The following is a 12537-nucleotide window of genomic DNA, read 5'->3' on the forward strand; positions in this document are numbered from 1 at the left end:
GGTCCTTCCCGCCCCCCCGGCGTCCCGGGCGCCGTGTCCCCGCCGCGCCGCGCTCCCGCCGCCACCGACGGCGCCTCAGCCCGTTTGGAAACTGACTCATTCTGTAAATAATCTTTGACGTCCCCACAAAGCCGCCCTTCGAGAGGAGTTTATTAGCACGGAGCCATTAAAACAGATGTCATGTTAGCTTCCCCGTGACATTTGGGTGACACATCTCTCCCGATGAATTGCTAATTGTCTCCCCGCCCGCAGTAAACATCCCGCTCCATTGTCTGCGCTCAAGAGAGTTTCTGCCGCAAAATACGGTCCTGCGCGGCGGAGAGACCTCGCCGTGCACCGCCCCGGCCCCTGCCTCCGCGCCCCGGCCTCCTCGGCCGCCCAGCTCCCCCTCTCCCGCCCCTCAGCTCCCGCCTGCCGCTGCTGTCCCCCGGCTGGAGCCGCGGCCCCTTCTCCGCACCCGGCGGTGCGGCAGGCCCGGCCCGACAGCCCTCCGCTCTGCCCTCCGCCGCCGCCGCCCCCGGCGCCGCTCTCCGGGCGGGGAGCGCCCCGCTCCCGCCGTGGCAAGGACCCCCCGTCCTGAAGCACCCCTCGCCCGGCCCCGGCCCCGCCCCGGCCCCGGCCCCGGCCCCGGCCCCGGCCCCGGTCCCGGTCCCTTCCCGCCGGGCTCCCGGAGCGCAGCCACGTCCTCCGGGCCGGGGGGTGGTGAGGGGAGCGCGGCCCTCCCGCCGCCTCTGCCCTTCTGGCGTAACACCCTTCCCCAGCTCCTCCGAAACGTTTATTTGGCCGGGAACAAAAGGGGTGTGTGGCGGGGTGGGGGGAGGCTGCCGGTTTCCAGCAAAGTCCAGGCACGGCGGTGACATATGTCATTTTCGGATGTGAAAAGCAGGGGTGTTCAGCGCCGAGCCTTCTCCTTCTTAACCCCCGGCGGAGGAAACTGTCTCAGGGCTCGGAGGCAATAAGGCAGGGCAGCCCTAAAGAAGAGCTTTGCAGCTGAGTGGCTGGCTGAATCCGTCTTACCTATGTACGTAGGGTTTCATATTCATAGCCGTTGTCTGTACCTTGATACATAATCTCTCGCCCTTGTTAATTCTCAATAGATGCAGAGATAACTAATCCTCCCAGCTAGATAGACACGAGCAGATTACGTGAGTGCAATCTATCTACCTATCTGCCTGTATATCCGCACGCACATATATACACGCACCGGCATACGTAAAGCGATTTCAGAGGGGTTTCTTCCATAGGAGTACACAGAGGTGGGCAGATGCAGAGCCCGACGCCTTGCCTACCAGATGTAGAAATATCTGGTGCGAATAAACATATACGTATCACCCACATATCTGAGGCTACCTGGTGTTATAGTTTTTATGTACCGCACCCACTTTCTCTCCCTCTCCTTCTCCGCAACGTGCTCGAATTTTATACAAACACGTACAAGCTTTTCTTAGAGAGGAAAATTACGGAAAGAGGGAGAGGGAGGCGAAAGATTAGGTAGATTCGGAGTCTTTAAAAAAACCCGAAGAAACCAAACCACCAAAACAGCACTTTAAATGATTTAGCTGCTGGATAAAGAGACCTATTTGGCATCAGCTGAGACATTATTTTGATTATCCGAAAGCGTGCCCGTCCTTAACGCCAGCCAGCAGTTGCAGCGAGAGTTACCTGGGCTCTGCTTTGTTCTCATTCTTAGCATAGATGTTTTATGGATGGCAATCGCAAAACAAAGCGGTCTTGGGATACCTGCTAAATCTCGCCTCGAGTGTGCCTAGCCCCTGCCCGCCCGCAGCCCGGGGGTGCTCAGCCCCCGCCTCCCCAGTGAAGCCGGCGACGAGGCCGGTGGGGCAGCGCCCGTCCCCGCCGGCTGCTCTAACACCGGGGTCTGAAGTCGGTTGAGTTTGTAAATGTCGCTTAATAGCCCTCCGCCCCCGAGGATGGGGTCGCTTTGCAGCCCCTCGGGGAGGTGCCCGGCCCAGGCCCGGCGGGAGTGGCTCCGCAGGGAATGGGGGGTCGGCCCCCCGGGATCCTCGGCCCGGCGACCCCGCAGGGAATGGCCCCTGCAGGCGCAGAGCAGCCCGGCAGCCGCAGCAATGTGCGAATGGGAAGGCTGCCCTTGGCGCCGGGGAGTGGGCTTCAAATACCACCTCACTACTCCTCGGTGAATATTAAACATCATTGTCTTACAAATGAGGAGAAACCGCTACCGTCAGAATAATAATAAACTACTTCTTGAAACCCCCAAGTCTCTTACACCGGGTCGTTAGAGGCAACGAAGCTCTTAGCTCTTAAATCGGATTCCTCCCACCTGCTACTTCCCCGTGTCCTGATGTCCTGAAACTGTCCGTCCTGCTTGTAATCTTTGTTCTGCCATTAGCGATACAATACACATTGATCCCCCCAAGAATGATCCGGGATGAATTACTCCTGCAAGGACTCTTCCCCGAAAAAGAGTAACTTCACTCCTCTCCTGCTCTTCCGATGATCAAGTTTTCTCCTTGACTGGAAACTGTAATTTTCGGGGAGGACACGGGACTTTGTCACTGAATCTAGGTCAGAAGAGGAAGGTAGCCCACGCTCCCATGCCAAGCCTTTTCCCTTCGGCTAATGACTTTGTCCTATGTCAGAGAACTCGCTAAGACTTGATTTTATTTGCAGGTCCAGAACAAATGTTGAAGAATCCTTGAATTCTACACCTGTCTGCTGCGACTGTGAATGAGTCAGTCGCTCATTCGAGAATTACCGTGTACCGGAGGGGAAAGAGCACACTGCAGGCAAATAGGGATCGTGTATTAGGAAACAGCTTCCCGAGCTGTATTGTTCAGACTGATGCTTATTTCTCTCATTACAAAATCAAGATACTCCTCGGTCTCATGCAACATCCTAGCATTACATCTCGAGAAGGGAGAGGAAAGTCCGAAGAAGTGAAGGTGACAGGTTGGAAAATGCAGGCAGGAAACAAACCACATCACCCGTCCAAAATAAAAACCTTCTCACCAAAATAAAGCACCAAATAAACCACAAATCTATACGTAATCAATACTGATCTGGAACCAATCTGTTCCTCCCTGGCTGCGTGCGAATCCCAGGGCTGCAAGTGCTTGTGATTACAGAGAGTAGGAGGGTCATTTTCTAACAAGGGTGCTCACTGTATCTGAGCTCCAAATTATCCAGAGAGGACAGATGGCCCTTCTGATCTTATAATGAGAGCAGGGACTGATTATCAGTCTGAACCAAAAAATGATGCTCTGCTGACATATTTTCACAGTTCTGAAATCTGTGCTTGCACTTATGCCTCACTTCACATCCCTCTTCTTTTAATTTAGGCATCGTTTGGGATTTCGGAGGGCTGTGTGAAATCCGTTCATCTCTGTGCGTCTCTGCCTCTCTCCCCATGTATCTATCTAGGACATGTGTACAGACACAAAACAAAGGAAAGCAAAAGGTCACTTCACAGGAACTCTTAAGCCAAATCACGCTTGGCAAAATATTTATATATAAATATATTTGCCAATAATTAAGAAGCCCAGCTGCCTCCCGGATGCCTAGATTTTATGTTTGCTGCTTGGCAGTTTTCTGGAGCTGTTGCATTCCATCTTTGCAATTACTGCGATATGTGGTGAGTCAGCCCAGACCCGAGCTCCCTTTGAAAAAAAATTCGTACTTGCTTATGTACATATTTGGGTTTTGTATTCATGCTTTAACTATTTTTTTCAGAAGGGTCTGTAGCAGAGGGTAGAATCCCCTATGGAGGAGAAACAATCGTGATAGCAGGGTGAATGTAAAAGGAGATATTCCTTTCATTTGCAAATTGCTGCGACTTTTCAGCCTAAAAGCAGTGTTAGTTCACCTCTATCCAGCACAGAAAGCGCTACAGAGAAGGAGGCCCAGGGAAGTTTCCAAAATATCTCCGGTGGCTGGCTGGAGTCAGATCTCCACCCCTCTGTTCAAGTTCCTCAGAGGTGAGCTTGCGATTGCAAAGTTTGGTCAGTACAAACAAATTAAACCGGGGAACTGTTCAGAGGTTACACAGTCATTTCACTCTCTTATTTGCACTGTAATATTGCATTACCCTCTAATTGTCACCTATACTTTTCACTCTCCAAATATGAAAGACAAATATTGAACCTATTTAAAGTGGTACCACTTCCCAGGCTGACCGGCTGGGCAGGAAAAGCATGTTCAGCGTGTTCTTGCTGCCATCTACTGGTCCCACAGCTCTGAGCCGTCCCTTCATCCCTGAAACTTTCTTTTCACAGTCGAGAAGAAAAAGGTCCATGGCGAACAGTGGGAAATGCAGCTCAACAGGAAAAGCCGTGATAATGTCGCCAATGGCACCGGGAGGTCACCACGCCGTTCATGTTAAGCATAGGGAATAACTCCTCTTTTCTTCACCGGAGCTATACTCACTACTTGGAGCTAAGCACCTGCATGCATCTTTGCAGACTCCAGCTCTAGATGGGAGGTGATTTTATACAAGGAGGGCAGTTATTTCATATTTTTGGTGCTAAGAAATTCCAATAATATGTTCTTTGAAGAACAACCATTTGTTTTGCAGAAGGAAAAAAAAGGTTTTAGATATCCTATATCATTACCATCATCGTATTTAAAGGCACCTGTTGCCAAAGTTTTCCCTACTCCCTTTTCACTCTTCAGTACCCACCTGAATTCCACCCCCAAACTGTGGCAGGAGGTGCGCCATACTACATAAGTAGCAGCAGCGTGGCTTCGTCTGTATGTTGTCAACACTTTCTCTAGAAAGTACTTTGTTTTCATAGCTGAAGCATTTTCCCTGAGGTATCATCTCATGTTATTGTCTGTTTATTTCCAAATGACTGTAGATTTCTGTGTGGTTAGGAGAAATGGATAGAGTAATCCCATTTCCACCTGTAGATAGAGTAATACCATATCCACATGTAGATTGCCTGGGCCAGATCCACTGAGAGCTTAATTATCACTTAACTACCAAGGCTTGAGTCAAGTCTCACAGTTCCCTATGATTCCTCTAGTAAAGCCTCCACACACTGCAGATACACAGTGTATAGCGACTGTCTGTGTTCTGAGGGCAACAAGAGGCTTTGGGCCTTGAGCCCAGCTGATACCTCAGGTCAAACATCCCTTTCCAGATCCCACCTGCAGGGCCTCACTCAGGGAACACTGATTTATCCTCTTAAAAATACTGCCACCTCCATGGTCTCTTGGGATGTGAGAAACTTGGGTATTGATTCTTATTCCAAACCAGGCAGGGTATAGACTCAGTTAACCGTAGAAAACCTTTTTTCTTCCATGTGATAGCAGTCCAACTTAAGGAAAGGATTTCTGGCTAAGAGCATCGACTGGATGGGCCACATCCCTCTAGAGCAGTGACTTAGGTAAGTTCTAATTCCTTTAATGTCTTAGGTTTTATGTTTTGGAGATAGGTTTCTGAGGTAGCCTTTCTGAGTTGCCTTACCTTCTCTATTCATAATTCTGCCTGACTAGTTTAGCCATCCTCTGGCTCCATGTCACAGCTCCCGCGGCACCTGCCCTTCAGTACCAGGGATCTCCACATAACTGAGTTTAAGAACCCACAGTTTAAAACTCCACTTGGCAGGAGAACACCAACAATGCAAGTGATGCGATACTGAGAGCTTAAGTTGCCCATGCCTTATTCTGAAAAGCCAAAGTTAAACAGCATGCATGGTCTCCAAGCCAGGAAACTGAGACTCAAGAGAGGAAACACCATGCCTACCATTGTACAGCTAATCAAGGAATAAAGCCCCAACCTATGGATTATCATCTGGCATTGACTTCTTCACTATCTGACAGAGCATATAGGTCTTTTTAAGGATATGCAAAGAATTATAATGTGTATTTTGAAACTGTAGATTTTTAAAGTAAGACCAAAGACATTTACAACGTCATGAAACATGCATGCCCTGGTAACTCCATCCTGCCCTCCCCTATACACTCTGCCTATTTTGACAAATGGCTTCAATGAGATCTGAGCAGAGGAGTGGTCTGGTGTGAGGTGTCTGAGGTATTGATCAGCAGAACAAGGCCTTCACAAACTGGCAGGAGGGGTTATCCATCTCTCAGAGATCTCTGAGCGTCACTCCATCTTTAAGTGCTGCTTGTTTCTGATTAAGCAATAGGGTGCTAATTGTACCTGTAGGAAGCGGACATGACAGCTTTTGGCTCCTAAGTGACTAGCTATCCACCCTGGGAAATTACCTGATACCTGCTTTTCTTTTACTGCCATTAGTCTGAGTTTGAATGTCCATAGAGATTCTGTCTCAGTGTATATGAACATCATCGTATTAAACAGAATATTACATTTAAAAGTATTTAGCAGGACTGCTGAAAAACAATGGGACGTATTTGTTGTACGTTCTGCTTTGCCAGTGTGACATCCACATGACAGCTGTGGTCCGTAATCACTAGTTTTTTAATCTGGTAGCCACTTTCACTTACACTTGCAAAATACAGTAATGCACTGCATTATAGTGCTGTAACACAGCATATACTAGCTGCGTGCATTTAACCTATGTGCTGCTCTAAAATACTTGTGCCTCCTAGGTTGAACAGATGGCCATAGAAAATGTTACATGATATCACTGGTTAAATGACTCTCTGCACCTGAGAAAGTTATTTTTGGGCAGTATAGCATATGATCATATGGGTCCTCTGTGACTGAGATGCAAGTGTACAGAGAACACAGCTGAGGAGTGTTCTCAGCTTGAGTTGTGGTAGATGAGAAAGGTTTGTGTCAGCTTGCACATTCTGGATGATTCAGAAATCATGGCAATGGGCTTTGTGCTGAGACTGTTGGCTAGCTTTCATTAAATAAAAGATTATTTTTATTCAAGGGAACAGTCCAGAATCTTCTGCGAGTGAAGACATGATGAGGGATTCTGAAAAGCCCAGTGGAAAAAAATATGTTGTTGTTTTAAATAATGTTCAGCATATGACACTGTGAAACATAATGAGTAGCCTAAACACCTTGCTGCATCACTAATTCATAGTAATACAGTTCTTTTTTTCTGAGATGGTTTGCAGTACTTCTTGTACTAACATGTAAGTGGTACTTCAAAGTCAATCGATGCCTACTGTTCAACGTAATTATCAGATTTCAAAACTGAGGGATTTTATTCTATGGAAAAGTTAATATTTCAAACTTTTCTTTTAGGACAAAAAAAAAGGCAAAATTCTGAAATTTTAGATACTCAGGAATATCTACCTGAGCTACCAAAATCTTCCATTTCAGTAAGGCTGGAACACTCCATGCTGGTATGGATTTCTTTTGACTTAATAATTTCAACTTTTCTACTCTAGTAATCTAAATTATAAAATCAAAGGTAAACACTTCAACAACTTAAAAATGAAATGTTCCAATATTCTTTGCAAGGAATATTCATAGAATTTTCAGCAACTGGTATTGAAATTGATAAAGTAGAACATTTTTAACCAGCTCTAATTATCAGATGATAAAGTGGCTAGATGGATAGGAGACTGACTGCTCTGCAAAATAATCATTTACACTGAAACTGATCACTCTTATTATTATGATTTATGTGCTAAAATATGTGTATGAGTTATGAAACAAGGAAACTTGCATTTAATTTAAATAGTATTCACAGCAGAGATATAGAGATATTGAGACCTGAAGAACACCTTAAGCATTCCTCTATCTAAGCTGAAATTCTGACAATCAGACAAAGCACGATGGGACTAATAGGATTTATTTTTCTTATTTTGTTATGAGAAGAGGAAAACAATATCCTGTTTACAGCCTAACAATGCTCTTTGTTCTTTAAAACTACTGTGAGGTTAGGTGAAGAGAAGAAGCTTTGCCACGCACCTTCACACAGAAGTTGCAAACCCTACTCCTGGTACTGAACATCCATTTGGGAATGACTCAGGCTTCCCATGTGGAACTGGCCTACTCACTGTTCACCTGGGAGTCTTGTTCCAGAGATGATGTGGTTAAAGGTTCTAAAGAATCATCTGTTTCAGAGTCCAGTTCCTAAATCCATTGCAGAGCTGTGTACCCCAATGCATGGTTGCTCAAATGCTTGAAACCTTTTCTTTTTCCTCCAAATTACATCCAGAGAATTTGAAACACTTTTCAGTCCATTCACGTGAACTATATCTGGTGAACTACCTTCGTCTTTGATTTTTCCATGCTTGTGCCAATGGGAAGCATAAAATGAAACCTTGCTTTCATAGGGGACCAAAGCATTTCTGTGCTAAATTTGATGCTGCAGACTAGATAGATGAATTCTGAATGAATGCCAGTCTTACCCCTGTGATATGCACTTTTAGAAAATGCTCCATGGCCAATCTTCCCCTCAAATAAATTGAAGTGACATCTTTTCTGGCCTCCACTGGCTTCTGGTTGGACTAATTTGGTCTTAGCAATTGTAAGTGGTGTAGGAAATATAGTGCATTTTAGAACTGAAGCTTTGACATGATACAAGTTAGACCTTGTTGAGCAATTTGGATAATCATGTGTTTTATGGCTTTCAGATGTTCTTGCTGCAGCATAAAGGTCCATAAATATTTAGAACAGGGAGTCTATGGCCCATTTATGCCTATTTTATGTAGCACTGTTTTTCTTTATGGAAGTTTGCTATTTCATGTATGACAGCAGCATTGTAGTTTTCAAACAGGAATTTTTTTTTTTTTTCCCCTACAGAAGCATTGAGGTGATCAGAAGATGAATTCTATTTTAACACCCATAAACTGGAAGATATCAACAAAGATTATCTGGAGAAAAATATAGAAATAATCTATGACAGTGTTGAGAATGATTCCCAGAATTTTAAATACTTGTTAAAGGCTTTGCTGTATTTCACTCCAGTAAACATCATGCTCCAGTTACTACTTGAAACCATAGGGGCATTATCGTGTGCAGCACTTATCAATATTTTAACATGTGAAAGTCAAATGATGTTGAAACATTGAACTATATTTCCATCTGTGCAAGCTAAAATGGTACAAATGTATCCCATGTAATGGAATACTACATCCCCAGTTACAAGTGATACCTGATTCCTCTGTATTTTCTGTAGTTGTTTCCATTGCGCTGATGGTGCCCAAAGGAAGACTGTCTTTTAAAATTAAAGTTTATAGCATTTAAGGAGTTTTAACCCAACCTGCTTTAAATCCAGAGAAGGCAAATGCTTGGAACATGCTATTAAAATTGGTAACTAGTTTTCGGTTGCCCTTGCCTTGGTGCTAAATTCCTCTGTGCACGTGCATTTTGCATGCAAATGGGTATTGGAACCAAAACAAAGACCCTGAGAGTGGCTAGAGCAGGAATGCACTGCTGCTGTAAGAGAATCTAGGAGCTTGTGCCCAGTGGAAAAATGGTCGGCATTGTCCATGTACTGCTTAGTGGGCAATAACAGAAGAGGACTGCATGTCCCATCATACGACAGGAAGCAGCGAAAGAAGAGAAGGATGTTGCTGCCAAGGATTGAACAATTCAGTAGGGTTTCTCCGAAACTTCTGGGAAGACAGGGCCAGCCATAGACCTGCAATGTGACTTCCATACGCCATGGTCGCAGAGCCCCCTGTGTCAGGCACAACTGAATGGCCTATCATGTATTATACCAATTAGACCAGTGGTTTTGCCCCAGAGGGTCATGAACCAGAAGAAGGATCACTGCACTGCAAACGGCTGCAACACAGATGTGTTGACATGAGAGTGAGACCCATGCTAAATGTTAACTTTATCGGTCAGTGTGTCACTTGAGAATCCGTACCCCAGCAAGATGTTCTTTTACCAGCAACCTATCACAGATTAGTATGATTGGTATCCCTTCCCTGAACTAGCTCCGGTTGCTTATGTTATTGCTGGCAGTAGGGATCTTTCTTCTATCTAGTCACTGCATTCCTTTTCTTGGCTTACATCATGCCGGTTTGTTTTATTGCACGTTCTCCTTGTTTTTTCTGACTTTCCTACCTGAGGCCTTGGCTTATATCCTCATGTCAACCAACCAACTACTTCCTTATTTCCTGGAGTGATCTGCAGCTTTATCTCTCCATGGTCACATGTCTACATTTCTTGTATGATCTCCTTCCTAACAAAGCTTGGACTACTGCCTTTTGCTATTGCTTTATAAAAGGATTTGATGGCTACCAAATCTGCTTAATCGTGAGGCTGCTTCAAGCACTTCTCTCCACCCTTTTAGGGGCTGCTTATTTAGTTATCATGCTTCTCTGTATAGTTTAGTACTACTAGGTTGTAGCACCAAGAGAAGCAGGCTTTTGGTTCTCCTGCCCATCTTTTCTGTGCTAATGGGGGGGTGGATTGTTATATTCCAGTATTTCAGGACTGGACTCTCTTCCCACCTGATCTCATGTCTTCCTCCAGGTGTTCAGGTAGACCAATGAGTCAGAGAGCCAAGGTAAACAGAAATCAGGCAGCAGTAGTTATGTGACCACATCCCTTCATGTGGCTATTGCTCCTTTCAGTTTCGCCCGGGAGAGAAGCAGTTACATAGGCTACATGAGGCATGACAATTCTCTCTCTTTGCACACTCATACAGTGTTATATGGCAATTAGATCTGTGCTTTGCAATGCCCTGCTATCCAGCAATGGTCAGTTCTCCAGAGTGCCTATTATGGATGTGTCCAGTGAGAAAGCTTCTCTTGTTTCGTGGGTATCCCAGCTTTGCACATTGGCCTTAAACTGGTTTCATCGAATACAGCCAATCATCAGTCACATTTTTTCAGGGCTTTGCTGACTCTGCTTTATATTTTTTATTCTCCTTGTGAGAATATCTACTAGCAGTCTATTACTGTTTAGCAGTGTTTCTGGGAATGGATTTCAGAGCGCTTGCCATCCACCTGGAATTGACTTGATCCATCAGCCTGTGAGTGGTTTTAAGTGCATCCAGTAGAAGGGGTGCAATCATTTGGTCAATATGTTTCTTCTACAGTGCATGCATCTGGAGTACCTTTAGAGCTGGTAAAGTTATACAACAGATACTGCTGCCTGCATCAGAAGACCGATCCTAGGCTAGATCCCCACTACCACGGGATAATCGTGGTGCTGGAATATAACATGAGGTTTTTTGCAATGCTCCACTTTTCCCACCATTTCTTATAGGCTGAACATTTTCCCTTCTTGCTTTCCATTGGATCCTAACGTCTGCATTTTCCATTTTTCTGTCTGCCTGGCTTCCTATCTGCCTTTAACTAGAGTACCTGGACAGTGCTGTTCTCTGTCACTACTGCGACCCTTTACCAGACAGTTCAGCTGCTCTCACTGTTTGGATTAATTGCTTCAGGTTTGTGTCTCTGTATTCTTTTCTATAAGCTGCAATAGAGAGTCCCAGGCAACACACTCGTGGTGGTGGGAAATGACAGCAGTGACTGGACATGAGACATCTCTGACAACACTGTAAAGGCTCTGTAAAGGTTACCAGTATCCACCAGGGAATATTGTTCCATCGTCAGCAGTTCAGCAGGCAACGCTGGATGGAGACACTGGGCCTTTGTGAAAGATTTTGATTTTTCAAACTCTTGCACAGATTACCAGTAGATAAATCCCAAAAGACCAGATAAAGCATTTGAGCTTCCAAGAAGATCAACTGAGGTTAAGTGTGGAGAACACAGGGCTTTCTGAGAAGGAAGCCTGGTCTGGGATTTGTGAGCACATGATTATACAATGCTAGCTCAACAGTAAAATCAGTCTTTGATCAGCTTTTGATTGTAAATGGTAAATAAATGTTTTTGACCAAGATTGGAGCAGAGCTGTGGTGCCTGGATATCCACTCCTTGGTGTCTGCAATGAAGCTGGACACAGAGGTAAATATTGCCAAGTGAGGTGTGTGACACTGATGTCAAATGTTCCATGTTTGAAGCCCTGGTGACCCTGGCTTCTGTCCATTCTCTGCCCCACAACTGATGTTGCCTACAAATTTACAAATGGATGCCAGTTACCATCTCTATTAAGTAAGTGCTAAAAGTACTTGTTAGACATTATAATCTATCCCAATGGTCATGCAATATTTTAGATGGGCTTTTGCACCTTTTCCTCCCAAAGAGGAAATAAAAAGATTAAAAAAAAAGATTAAAAAAAAATCTTCACATTCTCATATAATTATCCCTCATGCCTAGCTTGCTATATAAACTCCATTCCTACTTTCATGGTTTTGCTAAATTTTTTATCTGGAAATCCAGCATTGCTAGAAGTGTGATTCCCCCAGTACAGGGTTTTTAGTGTACTTAGCGTGCTATGTGTGTTATGTTTGCTTGCTCAGGATATTCTTCTCCTTGATGTGAATCTCCACAGACTGACAAATGTCATGCTCCTTCATGTACCACAGGTAAGGCAATTCTGCCAGAGACAGCAAATGAGATTCGATGTAAATAAATGTGAAGTGATGCATATGGAGAAAAGGCAGTCCATATAAGATGATGGCCTAAATCTACAGCATACCTTTGCCATGAATATGTTCTTCTAGCCCCTCATCTTGAAAAGCTTGAGAGAAGGGTGACAAGGATGGTCAAGTGTATGGAATAATATTGTACGTGAACTAAAGGTAGAAG

At 44.9% G+C, this 12537-nt stretch overlaps 1 protein-coding gene across 2 annotated transcripts; it reads right to left on the reverse strand.

The window, feature by feature from the left end:
• Positions 1–133: 133 nt before the first annotated feature.
• Positions 134–2645, reverse strand: LOC115350371 (translation initiation factor IF-2-like). 2 transcript variants are annotated; one of them, XM_030035961.1, is made up of 2 exons: positions 654–2645; positions 134–606 (listed from the first exon to the last, which is right to left on the reverse strand). In XM_030035961.1, exons 1-2 carry the CDS (start codon positions 858–860, stop codon positions 184–186), a joined length of 630 nt encoding a protein of 209 aa, XP_029891821.1. In that variant the 5' UTR covers positions 861–2645; the 3' UTR covers positions 134–183. The 2 variants fall into 2 exon arrangements, with proteins under 2 accessions (XP_029891821.1, XP_029891820.1); XM_030035960.1 differs by having other exon boundaries at positions 134–603; positions 651–2645.
• Between the last annotated feature and the right edge of the window lie 9892 nt (positions 2646–12537).

Source organism: Aquila chrysaetos, chromosome 13, assembly GCF_900496995.4.
Source record: "Aquila chrysaetos chrysaetos chromosome 13, bAquChr1.4, whole genome shotgun sequence".
NCBI classification, from domain to species: domain Eukaryota; kingdom Metazoa; phylum Chordata; class Aves; order Accipitriformes; family Accipitridae; genus Aquila; species Aquila chrysaetos.

Bases quoted from the DNA above. Each gene is read 5' to 3' on its own strand.
- LOC115350371 (XM_030035961.1), bottom strand. From the start codon at position 860: ATGTCACCGCCGTGCCTGGACTTTGCTGGAAACCGGCAGCCTCCCCCC. The intron at 607-653 runs GGGACCGGGACC...CGGGGCCGGGGC, and splicing joins CTCCGGGAGCCCGGCGGGAA to GGGGCCGGGGCCGGGCGAGG.